General features: G+C 57.4%; 8 protein-coding genes across 8 annotated transcripts; 3 read left to right on the top strand and 5 right to left on the bottom strand.

Moving 5' to 3' along the window:
* Nucleotides 1–220: 220 nt before the first annotated feature.
* Nucleotides 221–1692, bottom strand: KVR01_010405 (uncharacterized protein; the record flags this gene model as incomplete). The annotated part of the gene is made up of 3 exons (XM_044793400.1): nucleotides 221–1158; nucleotides 1402–1554; nucleotides 1641–1692. 3 exons carry the CDS (start codon nucleotides 1690–1692, stop codon nucleotides 221–223), a joined length of 1143 nt encoding a protein of 380 aa, XP_044640564.1.
* Nucleotides 1693–2527: 835 nt separating this feature from the next.
* KVR01_010240 (uncharacterized protein) lies at nucleotides 2528–3464 on the top strand (the record flags this gene model as incomplete). Its single annotated transcript, XM_044789318.1, has 2 exons — nucleotides 2528–2931; nucleotides 3026–3464. The coding sequence occupies 2 exons, from the start codon at nucleotides 2528–2530 to the stop codon at nucleotides 3462–3464; spliced, it is 843 nt and encodes a 280-aa protein (XP_044640399.1).
* Nucleotides 3465–3963: 499 nt separating this feature from the next.
* On the bottom strand, nucleotides 3964–5778 carry KVR01_010408 (uncharacterized protein). The gene is made up of 3 exons (XM_044789175.1): nucleotides 5064–5778; nucleotides 4583–4920; nucleotides 3964–4497 (listed from the first exon to the last, which is right to left on the bottom strand). Exons 1-3 carry the CDS (start codon nucleotides 5535–5537, stop codon nucleotides 4314–4316), a joined length of 996 nt encoding a protein of 331 aa, XP_044640567.1. The 5' UTR covers nucleotides 5538–5778; the 3' UTR covers nucleotides 3964–4313.
* A 188-nt stretch (nucleotides 5779–5966) lies between these two features.
* On the top strand, nucleotides 5967–8860 carry KVR01_010343 (ubiquitin ligase complex subunit HRD3). Its single transcript, XM_044784084.1, has 3 exons — nucleotides 5967–6193; nucleotides 6270–8327; nucleotides 8388–8860. Exons 1-3 carry the CDS (start codon nucleotides 6169–6171, stop codon nucleotides 8771–8773), a joined length of 2469 nt encoding a protein of 822 aa, XP_044640502.1. The 5' UTR covers nucleotides 5967–6168; the 3' UTR covers nucleotides 8774–8860.
* A 157-nt stretch (nucleotides 8861–9017) lies between these two features.
* On the top strand, nucleotides 9018–11736 carry KVR01_010452 (uncharacterized protein). Its single transcript, XM_044791217.1, has 3 exons — nucleotides 9018–9774; nucleotides 9827–10007; nucleotides 10070–11736. Exons 1-3 carry the CDS (start codon nucleotides 9164–9166, stop codon nucleotides 10157–10159), a joined length of 882 nt encoding a protein of 293 aa, XP_044640611.1. The 5' UTR covers nucleotides 9018–9163; the 3' UTR covers nucleotides 10160–11736.
* Nucleotides 10694–11530, bottom strand: KVR01_010308 (uncharacterized protein; the record flags this gene model as incomplete). Its single annotated transcript, XM_044794603.1, has 1 exon — nucleotides 10694–11530. One exon carries the CDS (start codon nucleotides 11528–11530, stop codon nucleotides 10694–10696), a length of 837 nt encoding a protein of 278 aa, XP_044640467.1.
* A 127-nt stretch (nucleotides 11737–11863) lies between the features above and the next one.
* On the bottom strand, nucleotides 11864–18474 carry KVR01_010712 (uncharacterized protein). The gene is made up of 6 exons (XM_044785313.1): nucleotides 15681–18474; nucleotides 15100–15382; nucleotides 14438–14997; nucleotides 14167–14383; nucleotides 13249–14093; nucleotides 11864–13172 (listed from the first exon to the last, which is right to left on the bottom strand). Exons 1-6 carry the CDS (start codon nucleotides 17271–17273, stop codon nucleotides 12468–12470), a joined length of 4203 nt encoding a protein of 1400 aa, XP_044640871.1. The 5' UTR covers nucleotides 17274–18474; the 3' UTR covers nucleotides 11864–12467.
* A 1548-nt stretch (nucleotides 18475–20022) lies between these two features.
* On the bottom strand, nucleotides 20023–22102 carry KVR01_010611 (uncharacterized protein). Its single transcript, XM_044787182.1, has 2 exons — nucleotides 21594–22102; nucleotides 20023–21529 (listed from the first exon to the last, which is right to left on the bottom strand). The coding sequence occupies exons 1-2, from the start codon at nucleotides 21778–21780 to the stop codon at nucleotides 20262–20264; spliced, it is 1455 nt and encodes a 484-aa protein (XP_044640770.1). The 5' UTR covers nucleotides 21781–22102; the 3' UTR covers nucleotides 20023–20261.
* Between the last annotated feature and the right edge of the window lie 1690 nt (nucleotides 22103–23792).

Here is a 23792-nt window from a genome sequence, read left to right as displayed (position 1 = left end):
CGCCCGTATGTACCGGGTCTCCAAGAATAAAAATACGGCGAAGCCCCACCACCGCACGGGGAACTGGGCGCCTCGAGAAGTCCAGAACCGTCTGAACGGGGTCGCAGATCAGGCCCACAGGCAAGAAAGAGTCTGGGCCTGACGTCCGCAGAGAGGGTGAAACGAGAAGGCAAAACAATGAATGCAGTGCGCTCGAGAAGTCAAATTCGAATTACTCAGTCTAGGATACGGTATTTTTCGCGACAATGCCTCGAGCGAATTCGCCAAAGGTGATGTGCTGTTCACGGTCGACCTCCTCACCAAGGTTAGGCTGCGTGAAGACGGCCAGCGTGTTGCGCGCGATCCTGCTGCCGTGGCTGCCCGGCGCCGCTCGTGCACCCCTGACAAAGTGAGGCACGGCCTTGAACCTGCCGCCCGTGATACGCTCCAAGGCCTCGCCTGTCTGGAAAGCAATGCAGTCGCGAGGGATTTTGACCTGGACCGTCTCGCCCGTCCTGGACTTGATGTACAGCCCCGCGGCCGGGTCTGGCGACGCGGCAAGCTCCTCCAGCGGCTGCAGCGTCTCTGGGAGGGCGGGCTCGAACCCTGGCACGGCTGGGTCCGCCTTCGCCTCGTCCACAAACATGGCCGAGGTCAGGCCCGTCAGACACCCGTGGTCCAGGTGCGTCGCGCACCAGTCGTCCTCGTCGCCATCCGCGCTCCCCCCAGCAGCAGCGCCGTTTGCGGGGGCCGCCCCACCGTCAGACCCGGCTGGCTCGGGGAAGTAGTGCAGTAGCCTCGCCTTGGTGGTCATTGAGCCCGACACCATCCGCTGCAGGTAGGCGGTGGGATAGCCGGGTATCTCCTTCTCGGCGTACTTGTCGCACGCACCTGCCACCAAGACGGCCACGTCGATAATCAGCCGGCACAGCGACTCGACCGAGGCCTTCATGCCCGGCAGCACGGCCTCCTCAGGCCATATGTTTGGGCTCAGGTACTCGGGGAAGTTGTCCTCGGTGTACTCGCCGGTGGGCGGCGCGCAGGCCAGCTTGGGGTCGATGTAGAAGGCACAGTTGGCGTAGAAGGAGCCCTTGAGGTCGTCCACCTGGCCGTTTTTGAGCGTCTCCTTGCCGAGCGACCAGCCGGTCAGATACTTTGCCTTTTCATTCTCCAGCTTGTCTGTCCCAGGTGTCAGCTTGCTTCGCCTGATGTGTGACTTGTGTCCGCATGGTTCCTGTCACTTGCGCAGTTGTGTGATTGGGAACCCGCCCCAACAGAATGGTAGCGCCCGCGCTACCTGTTTCGTCTGCCATGGGTCTGTCTATGTATAACTGTCCCGCCTATCGGGCTCCCGCACCCGCTCAGCCCACCGCTCTATCACCCTCTCACTCTCAGATACACAAGCGAAAGTAACTCACTCACCTAGCTCAGACTTGGGCAAGTTGCCCAGATAAGACGAGTATGACAGTGCGCGACGTCGCAAATCGACAAACTCGGGTGGCACGTCCTTGACGAGGAGGATCCCCAGAGACTCCGGGCCGAATGCCTTCTGGAGCGTGTCGAAGGGCACGGAGCCTAGATATGGCGAAAAAGTGGACCAGATGAGTGACTGTGCCCCTCCCCCGCTTGGCGTGTACTATGCGGCGATGATCATTACGTACCTTTCTTGAGATCGTCCAGTGAGACGGTGACAGCTTGCGCGATAGGGGCCATGGTGACTGGGTGGGCGTGTTTTTGCTTCTTCTTCTTCTTCGCCGGGTGGCAAAAAGTTGTACGGAGGAGTTCCGAGCTGGGCGAGCTGGGCGAGGAGGAGACGACTACGGAGTAGGGGAAAAGGTCACGCAACCGATGCTCAGGCTTTGTGGAAGATGCCGCGAGAGAAGAGGAGCAGGTTTTTGCATAAAACCGGCCGTTATTAGATAGGATGTTATTAGTCTGAGTTGGCGTTGTTATGCGATCGGTCACCTTCCAGCTTGGGGTTCGGACAAGCCCACCTGACGAGCCCAGGCGGCCGGAGCCGACGCCGATTTCGAGCAGCAGCGGGTTTGGCAGGCCTCGGGAGGCAGACAACTACGGACACTATCAACCGACCGATGGCCATTCGACGTTGCATTCAGGCGCACGGATGGTGGGAGAGACGTGCTACTGACAGCTGCCCATTATGTAATCGCCCGATGCCCCGATGCGCCTGCCGTGTGTGCGATGCCGGCTGCCCCAAGCTTCTGGAGCTTGTTGCCCGTTGTGTTCTCGAACCGCACGCGGCTGCCATGGATCGCGAGTCGCGACACACACAAGCCTCGAGTGGGATCAGGACTCATCTGGAATCTGGATCCTTCCAAATTCGAAACCCACCTGCAGTTCCCGCACCTCGCCTATCCTAGCCTGGCTGCCCAACGCCCCACGCACGTTGCATCCGCTCATCTCACAATCGCTGTCGACCACGTTGTCGCGCGACTGATCCAGCCCGATCCGAGTATCGCATTCCCAGGCAGCGGGGCCCAAGGTTTAGAAGAAGAAAAAAAGGAACAAGGAGTAGAAGGGAGAGAGGATGGTCAAGCCGCTCACCTTCAAGGGTGACAAGAAGCCCAAGAAGAGGAAGCGGGAGCACAGGGACGACGGGGCTGCCGAGGGGGTCGACGACTCAGGCAAGCAAATTGCCAGCAGCAGCAGCAAGGCCGCCAAGGTAGCCGACGAGGACAATGTCGAGAACGACGACAGCTGGGTCTCGGCCGACAGCGTGGGCGACGTCTCGGGCCCGGTCATGTTCGTGCTGCCCACCGAACCGCTGACGGCCCTGGCGTGCGACGCCAACGGCAAGGTCTTCACGCTGCCCATCGAGAACGTTGTGGATGGCAACGCAGCCACGGCCGAGCCTCATGATGTGCGCATGGTTTGGGTGGCCAACAAGATCGCTGGCACGGAGAACCACAGGTTCAAGGGGAGCGCTGGGAAGTGAGTCTTGTCTGCCTACCCCCTCCTGCACGCCCACATTTTTCATCCACTGCCGAGAACCAAACCGCTAACCACCAAACCCCCCGACCATCAGGTTCCTCGGCTGCGACAAGTACGGGATCTTCAGCGCAACCTCGGAAGCCGTCTCCCCGCTCGAGTCCTTCACCCTGGTAGCCACGGCCGACACCCCGGGGACGTTCCAGGTCCAGACCCTGCGCGAGACCTACCTGACCGTGAAGCCCTCGACGTCGTCGCGCGCCAACGCGGCGCCCGAGGTGCGGGGCGACGCGGCCGACATGTCGTTCGACACGACGCTGCGGATCCGCATGCAGGCGCGGTTCAAGCCGCGGCTGCGGGCCAGCAAGGAGGAGAAGGCGCGCGAGAAGATCAGCCGCCGCGAGCTGGAGGAGGCCGCGGGCCGCAGGCTGGACGAGGACGAGGTCCGCCTGCTCAAGCGCGCGAGGCGCGAGGGGGACTACCACGAGAAGCTGCTGGATCTGAAGACCAAGAACAAGCATGACAAGTATGGTTGAGAGTGCGGGTTTGTGGGTTGCGATGGGTAGCGTGTCGGCTTGCGGATCCGCCCCATGGCATGCATATATATATGCATGCACCCTTTAAGTGGACCATGTCTTGTCTCTGGCCACGGAACCTGATGGCGGGCCATGCCTATTGCCCGGACGCCTATATACTCAGCAGCATCGGCCGGCACATATTTCGACGGTTGTCGTCGGGATATGGCAGAACCCAGGCTAGGCGACGGTGGTGGGAAATTAATTGCCTTGAGCATGAACCAACCGCACAGGTAGGGACAAGCCGCGACGCGAATTGGGGAGTCTTATGCGTTGAGACTGGAAGGCTGGCAGAGGGTCTGAGAGTCGGGGCCGATGCAATACGTGGTCTGCGCGGCCGGATGCAATTCTTGATTGGCTCTGTACAGCTGCGGCAGGATGATGGCCTAGGCCGATTGCCGGGCCTCATGATGAAGGCATGGGCATGTCATTGAGCATGATATAAGGCCATGAATGATATCAAATGCATTCACTGTATCCCTCATGTAAACCAACACCCTACTCATAATGCTGCGCTTATGGCTGTCTCTCTTATGCGGCGCTACGTCATCCGGCTCTACTTTGCCATCCTAGCAGCAATCATACGATACTCCTTGTGTGATCTAGCTTCGAACAATCATGTCTTTATAATTGTTTCACAAGGAGCAGGCAGACTCGTTGGGAATGGGCTGCCCAAATTTGAGCAGGTTTGCTGGTACAGCCCAGGCCGATAGTCTTCAGAGGACGATTGTTCTCGAATAATTTCCACCGAGATACATCTTGGGATTATCGCGAGCTAGGCCCTCTCTTAACCATGCCTCGAGCGGTCACTTAGGGCCTCCACGCAATGATCTGGCCGTCTTCGCCAGCAGTAAACACAGTCTGCTCCTGGTCGAAGACGCAGAAGCTCCGCACCAGCTCTGACCCATGCGCGCCTGGAAGCCCGACGCTCGTCTCGGCGCTGAAGCCCCAGCCCGGCGACTTGGCCATGTGGACGAGCTGGAAGAGTTGTTGGCTGTTTTTCCCGTGACGGTAATGTCAGCAACAGATACGAGGCAGGGGACATAGCCAGGGATGGAAATAAAAAGAGCACCACTCACTCCTGTGTGCCGGCACCAATGACAGCACCCATATCGCCCAGCTTGGGCGCTATGTTGGCGACGTACTGGCAGCCCAGCGCGGCGCGGATGTCCCCGACGGCCCAGGTGGCGTCGCCGCCCTCGCGGGCCTCGGCGACGTCGTACAGGGCGAACTTCTCGTCGTGGCTGACGGCGTAGACCTCGGTGGCGTTGAGGAAGCCCGCGTGGTGCACGGAGCCGTGGTTGAAGGCCTGCACGACGACCTCGTCCTCGTCGGTGATGGACGTGTCGCAGACGTTGACGAGCCCGTCGGTGGAGCCCGAGAGGAGGACCTGGGGCGTGGCCGGGTGGTAGTTGAGCTGTGTTTTTTTTTTTTCGTGTGAGTGTCGTGTGCCAAAAGGAGAGAGGGGGGGGGTGGGTAAGATTGAGATTTATGAAATATTAATTCATGATCGGGTGGTTCAGGTTGAGGGGGACTGCGGTGGCAGCTCTCTCGGCTTACCTCTGTCACGTCGTCGCTGTGGACTTCGCTGTACCGTATCTGAGGCGCGGAACCGGAGCGGGCGTCCCATATGAGGATGGATGCCTGGTGGTTCGCGTACTCTGTGCCAGCTGCTATGGCGTTACTCGAGGAATTACAGGCGATGGAGATGACTGGCGCGTCACTCCCTGAGAGGGCAGCGACCTGCGCTTTTGGCCCGTCTAGTCGCAGGTCCCACAGCGCAACGGTGCCGTTGGTCCCCGCCGTGCAGATGATCGAGTTGGATGCGTCGAATGCCCTCGCACATTTGATGTTCTCATGGGATGTCCGTATTGTCTTGAGGGGGCCCTGGCTCAGTCTTGACGGGTCGAACAGGGTGAGTTTCTGGTCTGACGAGATGGCTGCCAGTCCCCCGGCCACTGGTGTGATTTCTAGGACATATGCTGGGTCAGAGCCCGGGTTGCTGAACGAGTCAGCCTTTGTGAGGTTATACATGTTAACACTTGGGTGTGGCCAGGGTGAACCAGGAATATCAGGCTCGTTGCCGTGTAAGTCGACTGACTGAGCCAAGTGAGTGAAACCCGTGAGCCGATGAAGGCTTGGGCTGAGCTTGGCTTGGTTTGGTGCGCCTGCAATAGATAGCCTTTGTAGATCCTTGCAATTTTCCCGGTTCTGGCTTATTCGTAATTTTGGGTTGAGCGAAGTTTTGTGGTGTTGATTGTCCCGGTCTGGCGTGTATTTATTTTCTCTTTTACTGGAGATTTCTTTTCCTGATGCTGTCTAACTGTCGTTGAATCAGGTGGCCAATCAGCTGCCTTCCCGCGGGCCAGGTACCAGCAGCCTTACTAGCGCTTGGCCCCAGGCCAGAGGCAGCTTAGACCACGGTTACGTTCCCAGGTACGATGGACGTGTACTCCGTGCATGCAGGAAGCTGCGGCCCAGGGATCAGGACAGCTTGTACCGGAAGACAACACCTTTGCCTACCTGGGTACCACCAATACGTCAGTCGCCAGTTGCTCGGCAAATCAGCAACACAACATTCTTTCGTTTCCACTACCGCTCGAGCAGAAAGGTGCAGATATGATCTAGCTACTGCTATGCGTTGCTTCAGCACTGTTCACTCACGATGAAGCCTACTGCATGGCCTCTCCGTAAGTCGCCTGACTGACCATCCACAATCCACCATGTTCCTCCTGCTTCTCTTCTGACCTCGTCCTCCGCCGCCAGTGCTTCTGCAGGTCTTCTCGCCAGTCTGGGCAGATGCGAATCACGAACACACGACAGCCGACGTAGTCCACGGTCATGAGACCAGCCAGTCTTACCGAGAGCCCGGTGCGGACCACGTCGATGCCGCCATCGCCAAGCTGCACGAGATACATCCCCCATCCCACCACCACCAGAGGCGCAAGAAACCCGGAATCCTGGGCACCATCGGCCAGTTGGCATGGAAGGCCGTCCCGAGCCTGCGCATGAGCGCTCCACCAGAAGACGGCAACGGCGGTAGCAGCCACAAGACCATCGACCCCCGGCTCGCCGATGCAGTTAAGCACCTCGAGGCGGCCACCCACAAGAACAATTCCGACGCTCTCTACCTACTCGGACACATGAACTTCTATGGCAACTACACACACCCAAGGGACTTTAAGATGGCCTTTCACTACTTCCAGCAGCTCTCCGACCTGAACGGAAACAGCTCCGCCATGTACATGGTTGGTCTCATGTACTCCACCGGCGTCGGAGGCTCGGTACAGCGGGACCAGGCCAGGGCACTGCTCTACTACACCTTCGCCGCGCTTAAGGGGCACACCAGGGCCGAGATGACCTTGGCATCCCGTCACCACACCGGCGTCGGCACCCCCAAGAGCTGTGAGACGGCTTGCAAGTACTACAAGAATGTCGCGGACAAGGTCATGGACTGGTACCGATCGGGCCCACCCGGCGGCATGAGCTGGACTAGGGAGTCCTCCCACATCGCCGACGACTTCGGAGGCCTGTACGGCGAGGGAGCAAGTGTGTCCAGCTCTGGCATCAACGCCGTTCGTCACCACCCTCACTCGGATGCCTACGCATCCATCGAGGACATTATTGAGTACTTGGATCTCATGTCTAATAAGGGTGATTTTAAGTCGTCCTTCAACCTTGGCCGGATTTACTACGAGGGCCAGAGGGGGTTGGAGCGGAATCTCGGCATGGCGGCCAAGTATTTCTTCATGGTGGCTAAGAAGTACTGGAAGCCTAACGGGCGAATCGAGGATAACTTCAAGCCAGGCCTTGATAAGATAGCAGCCAAAGCCGCTGGGTTTCTCGGCCGCATGTATATGCGCGGCGAGGGTGTGCAGCAGGACTTTGACAGGGCCAAGTTCTGGTTCGACCGCGGCATCTCCCACGGGGATGCCCAGTCCCAGTTCTGCCTCGGGCTCATGCTACTAAGGGGTTACGGTGTGCCCACAAACATTGGAAAGGCTACTGATCTCTTCAAGGCCTCCGCCGATCAGGACTATGCCCTGTCGCAAGTCCAGCTTGGTGTCCTCTTCCTTGACCGTGGGCAGCCGGATGATGTGCGCGTGGCCAACGACTACTTCGAGCTTGCCGCTAGGTATGGCAACATCGAGGCGCAGTACTACCTCGCAGAGATGATCCACCATGGCATCGGCCGGGACAAGGCCTGCGCCCAGGCTATGACACTGTACAAGACGGTGGCAGAGAAGGCCGAGCCCCTCGTATCGACGTGGCACGAGGCAAACAATGCCTACGAAGATGGCGACTACGAGCTTGCCTTCCTGGGTTACTTACATGCAGCCGAGGAGGGCTACGAATCTGCCCAGAACAACGTTGCCTACCTGCTCGACACGAGGCAGTCGATGCTGTCCAATATTCTCGGGCTCAGCGAGGCTAGATCTTCTCTGATGGACAACCCCGCTCTTGCGCTCATCTTTTACACTCGATCGTCGAGACAAGGCAACATGGACTCGCTGGTCAAGATGGGCGACTACTACCTCGACGGGATAGGCACGGACCTTGACATCGACAAGGCTGTTAAGTGCTATACAGGTGCATCTGAGTATCACCAGTCGGCTCAAGCGCTGTTCAATCTCGGCTGGATGCACGAGAATGGAGTTGGGTTGGACCAGGACTTCCACCTGGCTAAACGCTATTACGACCTCGCCCTTGCTACCAACGATGAGGCATACCTACCCGTGAAGCTGAGCCTGCTCAAGCTGCGTGCGAGGAGCTACTGGAACACGTTGACGCATGGGCGGATTAACTCGATCCAAGACGAACCAGGTGAGAAGTTCATTCGTTCAGTCCTAAAACGGGCAAGCAGGCTAACTCGGCGGTGCGCAGAAAACAACAAAGACTGGTCCTTCAGGGAGTGGGTCAACAATTTTATCCAGGATGATGGGCTCTTCTACGACGACGTCATGTACGACGATATCTACGACGACACCATGCCGGGAGGCGACGCACCTCACTACCCAGGGGCAGAAGACGACGGCTTTATAGACACGCTGATCATCATGGGACTGGCCATGGCGCTCGCATTCATCGTCTACTACAGGCAACACCGGGAGCGTGCTGAGCAGGCTCGGAGGCAGAGAGAGCAACAGCAAGGACAGGGCCAAGGCCAGCAGCAGGGAGGGAACGCTGGCGCAGCCCCTAACAATGGCGGCTTCCAACCACCAGTAAACCCAGCGTTTGAGGATTGGATTGCCGGTGGAGCTGCAATCTGATTCGAGACAGAAGAAAGCGACTGTATTGTACATAAGATCATACGATAAGTTCACATTGGTTCACTAAACTACATATTTAAGCACTGGCGTTCAGAGCGATGGGGGTGGTGTAACGAATTGCAATAGAGCCGGGGGGGTGTGGACGTAGCAAATGCCACGCCAAATCATGACCCTGGAGGCGCATTGGTACTCCGTAACTTCCCTGTACCTCACTCACTGACAAAATAAATGGCAGCAGCTGCTCCCAGCCAATGTCACTGCCACTCAACACAACATGTGAAATGAACCCAATGCACCCGTTTGATTGAATCATGGAACCCAAAGTCCCCATCAATGCAACCTGAGCCCCTTCTCTGAAAGATCGCCGTGCCCTGCCCCGCGATTTTGAGGATGAACACACCAGCCGCCAAGCGCAGGCGCGTCGACGCCGCCAACGCAACCTTCAGAAAGCCGTTTCACTCGCCGCTGCTTAAGAGGCAGCCAGGCGCGGGGGACAATGGCACGCCAGGGCCCAGCACGACGCCGGAAACAAACAGCAACAAGCGGTCGTTCGACGAGGTCTACTCGCCAAGCTCACCCTCGGTCGCCAGACAGCAGCCCCAAGCAGCAAGCCCGCTGAACAGACCCGGCCATGGCCGACCCACCGAGTCATCCCCAAAGCCGTCCTCCCCCTTGGTTGCGCGAAAGGAGAAACGTGTGAAAGAGCGCAGGGCTGCCGGCCCAGGTGACGAAGACGATGACAAAGACGACAACCCATTCCTCGCGCTCGCGAGGGCCCACAGGACTCGGAAGGCTGCGGCTGAGCGGGATGCCATCGTGAAGGACCTGGACCGGCGGCTGGACCTGGTGAGGCAGGCTCGGGAGATCGAGGCCGCGTCGGAGCGGAGACGCCCCGGGGAGCCGGTGGACCAGGAGCTGAGGGATCTTGTGGCCAGGTGGAGGGCCGCGGGGAGGGCTGCTGCCGAGGAGCTTTTTGAGACTGTGAAGGAGAGGGTTGATAAGTGAGTTCCCCCGCCGCCTGTTGAGGGGCCGGTGCTGACACTGATTGCACAGCGCTGGGGGCCCCAAGGCATGGAGGGAGATGCAGCAGAGGCAGATGGAGTTCTACCGGGGCTTTGACCAGGATCCACCTGCTAAATCGAGAGACTCTGACGAGGACTCTGACCGCGAGTTCTCTCAGGATGTCCAAGCCCACCTGGAGGGGGTCGGGGAGGAGGAGGAGGAGGATGAAACTGTGAGTATTTTGTCCTGGCATCCGACCTGGCCGCCATTGCTTACCTAGGTACCCATCAACAGGACTTCAACATGGGTCACATGCTCCAAAGCTTGAATATAGACTTTTCGCTTCTGGGATACGACGAGAAAGAAGACAAATGGATCAATTAAATTCGAACGTCTCCGTCTGCCTATCACTACGTTGTGCGATACTGTCACACAGTTCGCTGGTCATGACATTACTTATAGTAGTGCAGGTGGATCTCCGTATCGCTCCATAGTCACCTACATCTGTGAGAGACTTGGAGTCACTCAGGAAGTCGATCTCGACAGGATCGTGAGCCCCTGAAGGCCCCTTGGTACCGCTTGCACTCCTCCACATCCCTCACCCTAGGGGACCAAACCCGCGAGGTAGACTCCCAACGCAGAGACTACGGGGTCTGGCAGTGACAAGCACATACAAGTAAGTTTTCCGTCTTGAGAATGAATGCTACTCAATAGGATTTCAAGTGGGGTACAGCTGTCGACCTGATGCTACTTTTCTCCCTCCATCAACTCAGTCTCAGACGTCTGCGGTACATGATGAAAGACGACATCTGGGGCAGCTCCTAGAAATAACCAAATAATAAACATGACCTCCATTGTGTCCAAAACGCCAGCCGACAATATCTTCATTCCTTTGCACTCAAAACACTGCCGTGAGCCCTACTCGACATCAACAACGACCTCCCTCCCAGCCCCAGCAGCAACAAACAACAGCCCAGCCCGGACGGCCCCCTTCCAGACCTCAAGCTCAGCCTCGTCCCTCGGCGCGTAGACCATCACATACCCGAGCGGCAGCCCGGCGACCCCGCTGAGCCGGTGCCGCTCCGCCCAGCCCTTGCGCGTGAGCTCCTCCGCGTCCGCGAGGCTGACGGTGACGTGCGAGCTCGCCTCGGGGTGCACGTGGGCCAGCTCCCCCCGCGTGGCCCACAGGTACCCCGGCGGCGCGGGTACCGCCGGGTCCAGCCACAGCGCGGGCGTGCCGGCGCCCTCGAGCCCGGACGGCCGGAGCTCCAGCACGCCGTGGTTCCGCGCCGCCAGCTGCCCCAGGAACGCCGTCATGCGCGCCCGCGTGTCGGCCCCGCCCTGCTGCGTGACCTGCCGCTGCGGCGCCACGTACCCGGGGACGTCGGGCCTGTCGCCCGCCCGCCGCGGGAGGGGGCCCGCCGCCGCCGCCAGGAACGGCGTGGTGCCGTGCGGCTCGTAGGCCTTCTGGTTGCGGGGCCTGCGGAAGGGATCCGCGCTCCGCGTGTCCCAGCTCGCGATGAGCTGCAGCAGGCCCTGCATCGCCCAGCCGAGCGGGTTGTAGGGCATGCCCCCCGGCCCGAGGGCCAGGTAGCCCCTGTAGCTCTTGAGGGCGTATGAGGCCGTCGGGACCGACACGGCGAGGGCTACCGCGAGGGCTGTCATGGTGCGAGGGTTGTTCTGCAGCTGTTGGGGGATGGCGATGTTGTGGCTGCTGAGGCGGGATGCGAGGGCCGAGATGCTGTTGGACGCCATGATGGCTGTTTTTTGCATGTGACTCCTGGTGATGTTGATCACCACGAAGAAGAAAGGCCTTTCTTTGGCTGACAGGCGATTCTGGGTATAATACTAAAGTGCCGGCAGAGCTGCAGGGCTGCGTGATGTTTCAATGGGCTATTTGAAGGGCGCTGACAGGTTCGGGTCATGTAACTTGGACCTTACTAAGTCAATCCTTTGGTCTGTCTGACAGTCCACCAGAATTGGTAGAGGAAAACAGAAGTGGCAGGACATTTGTCCCAACTGTCATTAGCGTTCAACCCAATACGTGATCACCATAAGCTCGATACGTCCGAAATTCCGGTGACTTCTCCGCATTCGACATGTGGCCCTGAGCTCATGACGCTTGTTATCTACACAGTGATTTCTCTGTGGTACGTTCAAGTAGAAAAAGACACAACCATCCGTGAGAGAAGCAAGGTCATGTGGTATCTACTGTAAGCTGTCCAACCAAAAACCCCCAGGCCCGAAGCTACTTTTTTTTTTGCGCGCCGCTTCCAAGGTTCTCTATATACATACTAGTAGTAACAGATGCATTGAAAATGCAAGGCCCGCGAGGCTCCCGTGTATAAATCCTCGTCAGAGCTCAGCCATGGTCTATTCAATGTTCCCCTTCCCGAGACAGTGGAGAAAAGCAAAACGGTACAAGATACGATGCTTGTTGTCCGGAGATGCCAACCAGAAGCTGAAATGAGAGTTACAACCAACAAAACATAAAACATATCCCAGTCGTGACCTGAGCGAGACCGCGTATGCCGTAGCAAGCACAGCCTTAAAGAGAAGAAAAAAATCAGCCATAGACGCCATGCTATGTATGTATGAACCGCAAAATGACGAGGCTTCCTTATTCATGATAGAAGCCTCGCATGGTCCTAGCGCTCCGTTGATTCCATCCAGACATCCCGGCGCCTCGGCTTTACACCTTGTCAGAGGAGATCTGGCGCCGGAGCTCCTCCCTCTGGAACTTCTCCACGTTCGCCTGCGTAAGCGAGTCCCCCTTCTCAGTGAGCGGCGTGTGCCCGTGCGGCGTGACAGCCGAGGGCGGGCCCCCGGCCGCGTCGAAGAGCTTGTCGTCCCTGCTCGCCTGCGCGAGCTCGTCCGTCTCGACCCGCCGTATGTGCAGCTGCGGCTTGCCCGGGGAGGGCGGCTCCGTCGGCGGCTCCGTCGGCGAGGGCGTGTTGATGGCCAGCGGCGGGGACGCCTTTGGCCGCGGCGTGGGCAGGTCGGCCCGCATGCTGTCGAGGTCGGCCTCTTGGTTCATGGGCGGGAGGGTGAACACCTCCTCCCCGCCCGTGCCGTGCACGCTGAGGGAGGGTATCCCCGTGTTCGTGCAGTGGTCGCTCCCCTCCGAGCACACCGAGACGTCCGACGACAGCGCCGACATCGAGCCATTCCGCTTGTTCAGGGACCAGCGCACCAGCATCCTCTCGAGCATCTTGGCCTTCACAGGCTTCGCAAGATAGTCGTCCATGCCCGCCCTCTTGCATTTTTCCTGATCACCTTGGATGGCCGAGGCCGTCATGGCCACAATCGGGACGTCTCGGACGAAGGCATTATACGGAGAATGGTGGCGAAGAAGATGGGTTGCCTTGTAACCATCAATGACAGGCATTTGCACATCCTGTCAAGAGACGAATTAGTGCTCAGTATAGTTGAACTCGGGTCCACCGGACGGTATGCACAGAGCAATGACTTACCATGAGTATTATATCCGGCTTCCGGTTCTGGCCATCCTGTGCAGTAGCGAGATACTCCAAGGCCTCTTTACCATTCCACGCAGCCGAGACATTGAATCCCAACTTTTTTATCGTCTTGATGGCGATCTGTTGATTGATCGGGTTGTCTTCAACCACCAGAACATGGATCTTCGAGCGCTCAGAAGCTGCCAGGTCCTCCTGAGAGGAGGCCTGCTTGAGTGAACTCTTGCGCCTGGGTGACTTTCCCAATTCTGACGGTGCAAGCAGGTCGGTAGGAGGCGGTGTCCCCATCTGGTCGAATTCAGAGCTGTTGCAGGATACGCTCATTTCCGACTGCAGTCTGTCCGGGAGGGCCGTGACCATGACCACATTCGACGGCTGAGTCTCCTGTGGTTTGTTGAACGGCACCCAGAAATACGCCGTCGTGCCCTGGTTGATGACCGAGTCTAGTTCCATTCTTCCGTGCATGAGCTCGAGCAGAGACTTGCAGATCGTCAGGCCCAACCCAGTACCGCCAAATTTCCTTGCAGTGGATGCGTCGCCCTGGCTGAACGGCTGAAACAAGCGTTTGCGGGTCTCTTCGTCAATGCCGATGCCAGTGTCTTGGACCATGAACCGGATTTCTATATTCTCATCCGTCTCACTTTCTTTAGCAACAGACAGCTTGACAAAGCCTTGATGCGTGAACTTGATGCTGTTCGTCAGAAGATTCGTAATGATCTGTCTCACGCGTCCTGGATCACCGAGAACGACGAGATCATCAGCGACATCGGGTGAGATGTCCGCAATAAACTCCAGACCCCTCTTCTGAGCCGCAAAGCTCAGCATCTTGGCCACGTCTCGCACTATTAGATCAGAAAAGGTTAATATCTACGTGCTCAGGGTACTTCTGGCATTGACGGCTCGGTCTGAACTCACCTATTACCGACATGCTGAACTGGACTTCCTCGATGTCCAGACGGCCAGACTCTACCTTCGAGAAGTCCAATATGTCATTGATGACGGTGAGCAGGGCATTAGCAGACCGGTAAATGTTCTCCGCATAGTCCCGCTGCTCGTCGTTGAGCTCGACATCCAGGAGCAGTTCTGCCATACCGATCACTCCAGTGATGGGAGTTCGAATCTCATGTGACATCTGTCCGTCGTTAACGACTGCACACATTGACGACAGGGTATCGGGCAAACTCACATTCGCGAGGAATTGGCTCTTCAGTCTGCTGGCCTCCTTGGCTGCAGCCTCCCGTGCCAGTAACTGTTGCTTTTCCTGCATCTGTGCCTGCAACACCGCCTCTTTGGCCTTGATCTCGGTCACGTCCATGATCACACCGATCACGCCATCGATCACGCTTTCTTTGTGTCCGTCGCCTTTGACTTTCTTATCCGTCATCGGCAGCAGACGAGTCCGGTAGAACCGTGTGTCGATTGCATGCTCCACTACTACATCTCCGGATCGTCGTGAAAAGATAGCGTCTATGGCGGACAGGAAATCGGGACGTTCGCCTGTGTGTAGTTCTGGGTTCAAAGAGTTGAACACCTCGTCAACATTGCCGCCGATGTACCACTTGGAATCGTCCTGCCCTGTAGTGTTGGCATCCCAGATAAGAGCGCCTTCCAGCATCGTTATCTTGCGTTCGAGATCCACTGTGAATATGGTGATGTTGGCGTGTGTGATGACGCTCAAGAGTTGCTGTCTCATTCTTCTCGCAGCGAGCTTGGTTTCTATGCTTTCGTGGACATCGGTGCAGGTTCCTGCTAAATTATCAGCCATGCCAGTACATTCCACGGCGAATCAAAGCACCTGGGCAATGACAAGGCCCATCCTCCCATTGTCTTTCGCGTGACTCAACTTACCAAACCACTGCTCGATTTTGCCAGTCTCGAGATTTCTTAGCGGCAGAGCCCTTCCAAGGTGCCAACGCCATTCGCCTTCTTTGCTCAGGCAGCGGTACTCCGTGTCATAGGGTTCTCCGGTGGCGAGAGAATGCGCCCATCGTTTTGAGGTTTCCGCCATGTCGTCTGGGTGAAAAGGATTTTTCCATCCCATACCCAGGGAATCTTCCTGTGTCAGGCCTGTGTAGTCGTACCATCGCCCATTGAAGAAATCGTGAAAACCATCAGGAGTCGTCGTCCAGACCTGTGTACCAGTCAGTCCTACCGCACAATGGCCAAGCTTTCCAAGAGGAAACGAGGGCTGAAATAGAAAAAGAAACAAAATTAAACAAGCGCGTTGAATGAAGTGCCAATCTTTCTGCGCTCGGTGCCTAGTCTCTCCAGATACTTGCCTCGCGAAACCGAGGGATATCCTCCGAGGCCTAGAAGCCTCTTGGGAGTACTGAGCATGGGCTTTGTGCCTCCTATGATCAAGCTCGAGAGATGATCGAGCAACAAGTGGCTTGTCGATTGCTCCGGGGTCTACACCGGTAACTGCTTACCAATTGCGGCATGGTGTCGCAGATGAGCTTGAATCTCTCGATGTCCCTTGCCTTGATCAGGTCAATCTCCCTCGCCATCTCCGTGACGTCCCGGCAAGTTACCACGCCCGCCAGGAACTCCCCCGTCTCATCGTCGCGAATGGCTTCCCCCAGGACGCTATACCTGATCCTGTTCCCGTCACGGTCAATGACTCCGATCCGCAGATCTGAGAACGGTGTTTGGGTCGTCAGCAGGACCGCCATTGGGAACTCGCTCGGCTCGAGTTCTCTGCTAAAATCGTCGGTGTACAATATCCAATTGCTCAACACCTCAAGACCATCGAATGGTCTATCAAGAGTAGCATCTTTTTCCATGAGCCTCCTGGCTGCTGCATTGGGGAAAGCAACCGTGCCGTCCTTCCACATGGCCAGAATAGGTATCTCCGTGTTGTCGAGAAGTGCGTCTTTCAGTATCATGGTCTTTTGAAGCATCGAGGGCGCATTTTGTAGCGACTTTTCATGGAATGGTGGGCCCAAGGGAGGAAAAGGGCTCGATGAGAGAGACACATTGCCTGGACTGACCCGGTAAGATGGTGACGAGGACGAACCATGGCTAGAGGCGACCGAAGGAGTATTAGACGTTGAAAATATTGTCTTGCGCTCGGCAGACTCGAGGGCGGAAGGACGAGCTACTGCCTTCCTCCTGGAACCCACAGAAGACGTGGAATCGGTGTTGGTAAACGTCAAAGTGAAATATGTCTGTTGTTCCGAGATATCCCAAACGCTGATGATCATCTTCGCAAAGGCTTGGCTCTCTGACGCTCTGTTGACGATCTGGGGTTCTGTGACGGGCTTGTTTGAATCTCTTTTCGAGATGACGACTTCAACAGCAGCCTGGGGGCTGTGACCTGCGAATCTGCTGTCTCCGCTTGGATCCGCAAGAGGTGTCATGTCGCCATCTAGATGGTCTCCTAGTGATCTCCGCCGTTGAAAATCCGTTGGTTGGGTTTGCCCGCGTCCCAATTCTTCTGCTATTGAGTCGAGGAAGGTCTCCCAAGCAATGAACACAGGCCGTCCATTTTGTAGCATATCTATTCCCACCTGCGAAAGAGACTGGCCGGTGAGGCCTCCCACGTCTCGAGCCAGGTCACCTTCGTCGTTGGATTCGGAGGATATACCCATCAGCCTTCCCATGGCTTCATTGGCCAGGACCACTGTCTTCAGATTATTGAGAACCAGGACCGGGACTGGGAGGAACTGTAGGGCGGAGAATGCGAGCTGTCCTGGGGTTATGAAGGGCATCTGGAGTCGGAAGGGGCTGCTCGATTGGGACCTGTTATTGTTCATTTCTCTGATGAACCGGCGCCCTGCCGGGGACGGAGCGGCTTCGCCATCGCGCTGCGCATGAAGAGACTCCTGGGAGCCCGTGGCGGATGCGTCCACCTGCGACTCTAGGCGGCGAGTTTTAAAGTCATCTGTTGGAGGTGTTTGCGGCGAGTCGGATGTGCGCTTTCGGAGTAGAGGCGACTCGGCCAGCACATTGGGGGCCATTGTTACCGGTGGAGGCAAGGAGTGAGACTCATCGTTTGTGATGCGTGACGGGCCAAATACCATGACGGGGCGCGGGCCGGCATGAGTGCTGGTCAGCACGAGATGTCGACGAGCAGGTATCGAGATATCGACGGAGAAAGACGTGACTCCTGGGTGAACAAGTACCGTCACTGCATGAGCCCAAACGATCCTTGGTCGTCTGCGAGACAGAACAATTCGCTGGAGAATAACATGCAGTTCCAGTTGCGGGGAGAAAGAAGGCGTGGGGGGGGATGTTGTGGTTCCTGCTTAGCTATCCGGTCTAGCCCCGGCCAAGAATACCCACGGTCCTGGGGCTGACCTAGGAGCAGCAGACTAGGTCGGCTGTTGGTGGAGGTCTCTACCGTACACTACCACCTCGGGGAGACGGGACAGGCTGCGGTTCACGGGATGAAACAAATGGGCATAGAGTTGTCCCAGGCCGGAAACCAAGTCTTTGTGAGGATAAGGGAATTGTGAACTGAAAGCAGCAGCCAGCCAGGAAAGCATACGGCGGGCCCAGAGACGGTAGAGCTGGTGGTTCAGGAGCCCGGGAGCATTTGCCAGCAGCTAATACTGGTTAGCAGATGTGCTGGCGCAGACTGGCATTGACAGTAACAACAAAGGTATGACGAATGGCCGCGGCGGTAAATGTCGGTGCGGCTGTTCCCACGAGCTCCGTCACTGCGAAATTAGGGAAGGTTGGCAAAAGGGTAACAGTAAGACAAGGAGACCAGAAACAACGAGCAAATGACCCGCCCCAGACCTCGACTTAGACAAGGGTCAACAAGCCAGCAAGCCGCTTGACGAGCTGTGGATGAGACGGCCGGTAATACTCCGTGCCTGGGTACCGCTATGCACGAGTTGGGATTTTGGTTATGGCATGGTGCGGGTAGAGCAAGGTGTGGATGGGATGGCACACAGTCAGACGGTACAGTCTCATAGTACGGGCAGGACTGGACTGGATGGACTACGCTATCCCCGCGACTCCAGTCCAGTTCGGGTCTGCAAAGTAGCGGCGACCGACAAATGGCCACCGTGTGTTGCGTCATCCGTCACCAAGGTCGTCGTTCGCCCATCGACACCCGAGCCGAAGAGCAGTGCGAATCAAGGCACAGGCGAAGCCAGAAGGCCAGAAACTGGACTGAAAAGACGCCTTAAGTGAATTAAACTTTCTGAAATCCCGAATGTGGGCATGGGATCCACAGCAAGTCCCTGCTAGTTGCGCCGAATTGATCGCTCTCAGCCGCGTCCGCGCCACCGTGTGTACAGACAGTACAACAGCGATTTGTGATGAACATGCGAGAACGTTGCCTGCGGACAGCCCTGAAATCCCAAACTTTCTCCCTGGTGCTAGGGCACAGACAATCTCCACAGCCCTGTCAGACCGGGAGCTTAGGATTATGATGTCGTTGGAACTCTGTTGAACAGGTGCAGACCATTTGTGTCCGGAAGCGTCGTATGACAATGACATTGACCTGACTGCTGGTTCCAGAACGGCACCTGACGGGCACATCGCTCGCTACACTAGATCGTGCGGGATTGGCAGCGTAGCGGGCTGTCCTGGGGATGATACATATGCAGGCGATATGTGAGATGCCCTGAATGTCTCCCGTTCGCTGCAGAAGTAGGGGTCCTGCAAATGGAGGGCCGTTTGGGGTCCTGTGAGGGGCCCGATGGCTGGAGGGACAGGCCCAGACCTCCAGGGGCCTGTCAGAATGAGGGCTGATCGTCGGTTGCACCAACTTTTGACAACACCCACACGGAATAGGACAGGGTCTCGCTGATCTGGCGCTCGCGAAGGGAATCTCGTATGACGACCACATAGTGTGTTCACTGTGCCGTAGATGGTTTTGCTCCTGGCTGCCTGGCAGCCACCACACCGGACCATTGGCGACCGCTCGTCACTTCTCTTCCACACACTCGGACACCGACCGCAGTTGGGCATGCATGCGCCCCGGCCTGCCCAGGCCCAACAAGGTTGGACTCTGGCTGTCTGGGTGGCATTCAGTGCCGTAGGCTGCTCCAGCAGCAGACAGACGCCGGGCGCCAGGCAGAGGCAGCTGCTCGGCTTCTGCTTCGAGCCTGTGACGGGCTAACGCTCAATTGCATCAAAACAGTGAGAAGGGCAGGTCGCGGTAAGGGCCCAAAACCTGCAGATCGGCGATCTTTTCCAAGACAGGCGAGAGTCTCAAGTCCCTGTGGTCTCTCGCCGGGCAGGAAGCAGGGAGGACCCAGCAGAGGGTTTGCCCCTTCTGCCTATGAGGTTCTCGGCCCCTTGCCTCTCCCTCTGGCTCTGGGATACCATGTGCAAGCATGGGCCTTGGTTGCAGAGCCAGAGCCGAGCTGTTTCTGCATCGGAGATCTGCAGAATGCCATCCCACGGGCGACATCTGTATTTAGGTGCCACCGCATTGCCTTCTGACCGTCGCCGTTGTCTCTGTGTGACTGCAACGACGTCATGCTGACATAAGCGTGATGCGAGCTGGGGCAACCATGTCTCGACCCCGTCTGCCTATGCCGAAGAGGCCGGCCATTGATGGGTGCGAGGACGTGTGGGTAGCAGTCCGATCGGGCTCGACAAGACGGCAGTTCGTAGGGATCGTGGCCTCGCCGCCCCTGCCTGCGTGGCATCTGTCCCGGGGTCGTTTTTGTGGGCCGCGATGGGCTGTAATGGTTTTGCTATGACGACAGTGGATGACGGGCTTTTTTTCTTGTCTCTCCACCTGTAGGATATTGCTGACAGGCACAGGAACCTGCCGTGTAGGTGCCACGACCAGGCGAGTATTTCGTACTCACACGCGAGACGTGCATATATGTACGCCTTGCTCGTACCGGGACCGAAGCTGCAGCATGCACCGAGTACTGCGATGTCCCGAGGCCGCGGGAATCGTGCGTTGGCCCAGAATCAAAGGGTGCGACAGAGCGGTCAGCTCTAAAAGTCCACGTGCAGCCATGCGGCAGACCACGGTGCGTGTAAATTATTGGCATTGTTCGTGATAGCGTAGCACAGCACAGGTATACACTATCGGGTCAGGCAGAGCTCTCCTTGACATTGCCGCAGTTCCCACAACTCCACCAACGCCGCTCGACGACGGTTCCACATCGCGAGCATTCCCAGAATGCCGGTCCGCTTGGCGTGGCGGGAGGCTTGCTACTCGCGCCACTGCTGCTGTTCCTGAAGGACACCATTCTCGAATGGCTCAAATCAGCGCTGCTCAAGGGACGAGCAGGTCGGCTGGTAGCTGTCGCAGCTGCAGGTGTAGTACGGGGCCGCTTTGATGACCTGTCGTCTGTTTGCCCGCGGTTCGCGCCCGCTGACCTTGCAGTGCCACACGCATCACAGGCCGGACGTGTAAGTGGGTTCAGCAGTGTGCAAGTGCCGCACGCCCATTCCTCGGTTGGAGGTGGAGTAGCAACTGGACCATCCGCGGCGCTTGGCTTGTCAGCGCCGCAGGCATCGCAAACGAGATAGCTCGGGCTATTATGCAGAGTACACGTGCTGCACGTCCACCCACTCGTCCTAGGCTTGATTCCGGGGGTGACTTTGACAGACTCGGAATGCTTTTCACCTCCGGTGCCGGGCGGTCGCGACCACACTGGTACCGGCGGCGGCATGCTCGAGCTTGACCCACCACCAGAAGACGGGTAGAATGCACCACCGCCATTTCCGCCCGGCATTTCAGCGCTTGGCGGAATGTACATGTCGCCGTGCTTCTTCTTCTCGTCCTCTTGCACCAGTTCCCACAATGCCTGGGAAATGGCCGCCTCGTTGGCAGCATCCTCCTCCGCCTGGGTCCTGAAACCATTCTTGGTAGCGGTCTCTGAAAGGGTCTGAATCTCCTTGTCCGTAAAATTGGTGCTCCCACATCCTCGGTCTGCCCTGTTTCGGCGGTCCACCGCATCCGTGATGACTTTTCGAATGTCTTGTCCGCGTTGAATCGGTGCTCCGCCCAGTCTCTGACCAGACCCTCTCTCCCGAATCGCTTGTTGTGACCGTTGCTCGGCAGCTGCACGAGCGAGCCTCCTCGCCTCTTGCATCGGAACTCTGCCACCACCTCCGAGCTTATGACCCGTGCCGAGGAAGCCCTCTCCAGTGTAGCCCTTCATGCGCAGGCCCTCGTGCTCGTCTCGAAGCTGGTCCCACAGCGCGTGGAACTTGCCGTCGTGTGGGCCGTGCACGATGTGGCAGAGTTCATGGAGCATCGTGTCGGTGACTTGCTCGATGGGGAGAAACTGGGTCCTGTCGCCTGGGTAGCGAAGACGTATAAGGATCCTCTGGCCCCGGTTCACATTCAGTCCTGTTGTTATAGCGAGTTAGTTAGGGGCAGACTGCCTCGTTGGGAGGTTGGAGACATGTCGTACCGAGCAGATTGTGCTGGTCAGGATAGAATTCACTAAGCTCTGATACCTTCCAGCCTCTAGCCCTCATGATAGGTTTCACCAGGGAGGCGATCTTCTTGAGCGTCCGAAGAGCTTCATCCTGCCGTGGTAGGTCCTTCAAGTGTGTGTAGGACAGCACCAAGGCGTCGAGTTCCCTATGTTCAACCATGGCGACCTCGTGCGGATGCGACCGTGGCTTGGATTGAGATGGGATCGGGCTTTGCAGCACAAACTTGGGGCGGGCCGGTCGCAAGTAGGGCGTGCGACGACATGGAGGAAACGATCCAGAGCGGGCATTCAGGCAGTCATGGTGCAACAAACGCCAGCCATGCGGCTTCTAGAACCGTGTGGAAGTGATTCATGGGTAATCAACGCCGCGGCGTGGCGATGTCGAGTGAGAAGGTGAAATTCACTGTCATCGCGGCTGTCCGGAAGTGAGTAAGAAGGACGCGTAAAGTGGTTTGTTGCCTGCCCGCATCGGCATGTTCTGGGCGAGCCAACCCCACCCCCACTTGCCCAGCCAAGCACTACCCACTCCCCCCCCCCCACCAAGGATACAAGACCATGTTAGGGTTCGAACCGACCCTCCAGGCCCAGACATATGAAGTCGTCCATAATGCGCATCTGGACACTATTGTGTTCTGCCTCGCTCCGATGTTCCATTTCCACTGGCTCAAAGTCTGTGTCTACTTTGATCCTGCTCCCGATTAGCTCACTGATTTCGAGGCCTAGGACGACTCGGGCCAACGCACTGAGCTCGCCCACAGTTTAAAGGGCGTCCTTCACCGGTTCGCACTTCTAGAACTTTTGCATGCAACAATGCATCAAGACCGATGCATGTATCCAATGCTAAGTGAGGCCTGGAGCCATGTTATGTTCCCACTGCGGCGATCCGCATGCAACTACCTGATCACTCCACAGCTTGAGCTTCACGAGCCATTTCGGCCGCGGCCACATTCCACAACTGGCAACCCCGGATGAGAAATGGATTTATCAGGTGCTGATGAGGCCCAGGCCAGCGAATATATCCTTCTATGGTAATTTGAACACAATGGGATTACCACACTCCGAGCTGATCGACGCACTGAAACGGGCTGTGTCGGCGGCCCCACATTCACAGGTGACAGCTCGCATCGCGAGTCGCTGCGTCAAATTGAAAGAGGAAGACAGCATGCAGAGTGGGATGGCTGATGAGAAATTGTCAGCAAGCGAGGCCTTGGAATGGCAGCGTGAATGCTGGGGTACATACAGCACAAGTCCGACAACGATGGCCGAGTAAGTCTGGAGCACGTACACATCTTAATTGGCCCTCCTTCCCGTTTAGGCCACTTACACGCAGGACCAAGCAGTCGGAACAACGTTCCCATCGAGGTCTCATCACCACATGTCCGCTTGTGACGACAACAACGTTGAGCACTTGGACGGTCCCCATTGTCCCATGTTGCCCACCAAGACTTCAGACCATGAAGCTGTCATCTCAAGCCTCGTCGGGTGTGGTGCAAGCTTCTTTCAAGCTTCGTTTCATCTTGACAGGCCTACTGTGCAAGGCGCATAACACGCCGACCGCAGTTGGAGAGTCAGCCAATGACGGCCGACTCCCGCCATGCCTGACCCAGGCCTCGTCTCCTTTCGTCTCATCATTGACAGCTTCAATGCGGCTCCTACCAGACCTGGTTGACGAACCTCCTTGATTCAGCCGCCCACATATTGCGAACCTTCTTGCAGCTAATATTTATCGAAGACGGAATATCCTGCAGAGGTTGTGAATAATGGTTAGGTTGGCGTCTCTCCCGTGCGGGAGACCCAAGCGGGAAGCGATCTCACCACCACCAGGATGGGAGGGTGTGGATAGGCTGTTACAGCCTCCCTCGAATGATCTCCTTGGGTGTCGTCTCGCGATCCCGGCAGGGAAGCAGCCCTGCCCATGTTCACACCACTTCTGCCGCTTGGTTCCTGCCCGGCGATAGTGCGATATCACGACCGAACCTTGCCCAGCTGCACCTCGGGATCTACCTCCTCAAACACCTCTTTGATACTATTTCTCTTGGTATCTTGCGCGTACCCTCGCTCTGACATGTGGGCGGAGCCTCCACCCTCCCCCCTCAAAATTGTAAGCGCTGGATCGCGAGTCAATGGGGAGGGCAGCAAGCGGGATGCGCATAATTGTGCGCCTTTATACCC

Source organism: Diaporthe batatas (assembly GCF_019321695.1).
Source record: "Diaporthe batatas strain CRI 302-4 chromosome Unknown Contig00013, whole genome shotgun sequence".
Taxonomy (NCBI): domain Eukaryota; kingdom Fungi; phylum Ascomycota; class Sordariomycetes; order Diaporthales; family Diaporthaceae; genus Diaporthe; species Diaporthe batatas.
This window is presented reverse-complemented; position numbering and strand designations above follow the sequence as displayed.

What these genes read in the sequence shown, in the direction of transcription:
- KVR01_010408 (XM_044789175.1), bottom strand. Translation starts at nt 5,537, where the DNA reads ATGTATAACCTCACAAAGGCTGACTCGTTCAGCAACCCGGGCTCTGAC. An exon ending in ACAGCGACGACGTGACAGAG is followed by an intron (nt 4,921 to 5,063) that starts GTAAGCCGAGAG and finishes AAAAAAACACAG; the next exon opens with CTCAACTACCACCCGGCCAC. An exon ending in ATTGGTGCCGGCACACAGGA is followed by an intron (nt 4,498 to 4,582) that starts GTGAGTGGTGCT and finishes CGGGAAAAACAG; the next exon opens with CCAACAACTCTTCCAGCTCG.
- KVR01_010343 (XM_044784084.1), top strand. Translation starts at nt 6,169, where the DNA reads ATGAAGCCTACTGCATGGCCTCTCC. An exon ending in GCCTACTGCATGGCCTCTCC is followed by an intron (nt 6,194 to 6,269) that starts GTAAGTCGCCTG and finishes CTCCGCCGCCAG; the next exon opens with TGCTTCTGCAGGTCTTCTCG. An exon ending in CTCGATCCAAGACGAACCAG is followed by an intron (nt 8,328 to 8,387) that starts GTGAGAAGTTCA and finishes GGCGGTGCGCAG; the next exon opens with AAAACAACAAAGACTGGTCC.
- KVR01_010452 (XM_044791217.1), top strand. Translation starts at nt 9,164, where the DNA reads ATGAACACACCAGCCGCCAAGCGCAGGCGCGTCGACGCCGCCAACGCA. An exon ending in GTGAAGGAGAGGGTTGATAA is followed by an intron (nt 9,775 to 9,826) that starts GTGAGTTCCCCC and finishes CTGATTGCACAG; the next exon opens with CGCTGGGGGCCCCAAGGCAT. An exon ending in AGGAGGAGGAGGATGAAACT is followed by an intron (nt 10,008 to 10,069) that starts GTGAGTATTTTG and finishes ACCCATCAACAG; the next exon opens with GACTTCAACATGGGTCACAT.
- KVR01_010712 (XM_044785313.1), bottom strand. Translation starts at nt 17,273, where the DNA reads ATGGTATTTGGCCCGTCACGCATCACAAACGATGAGTCTCACTCCTTG. An exon ending in AGAGCCAATTCCTCGCGAAT is followed by an intron (nt 14,384 to 14,437) that starts GTGAGTTTGCCC and finishes AACGACGGACAG; the next exon opens with ATGTCACATGAGATTCGAAC. An exon ending in GTTCAGCATGTCGGTAATAG is followed by an intron (nt 14,094 to 14,166) that starts GTGAGTTCAGAC and finishes CTGATCTAATAG; the next exon opens with TGCGAGACGTGGCCAAGATG.
- KVR01_010611 (XM_044787182.1), bottom strand. Translation starts at nt 21,780, where the DNA reads ATGGTTGAACATAGGGAACTCGACGCCTTGGTGCTGTCCTACACACAC. An exon ending in TGACCAGCACAATCTGCTCG is followed by an intron (nt 21,530 to 21,593) that starts GTACGACATGTC and finishes CTATAACAACAG; the next exon opens with GACTGAATGTGAACCGGGGC.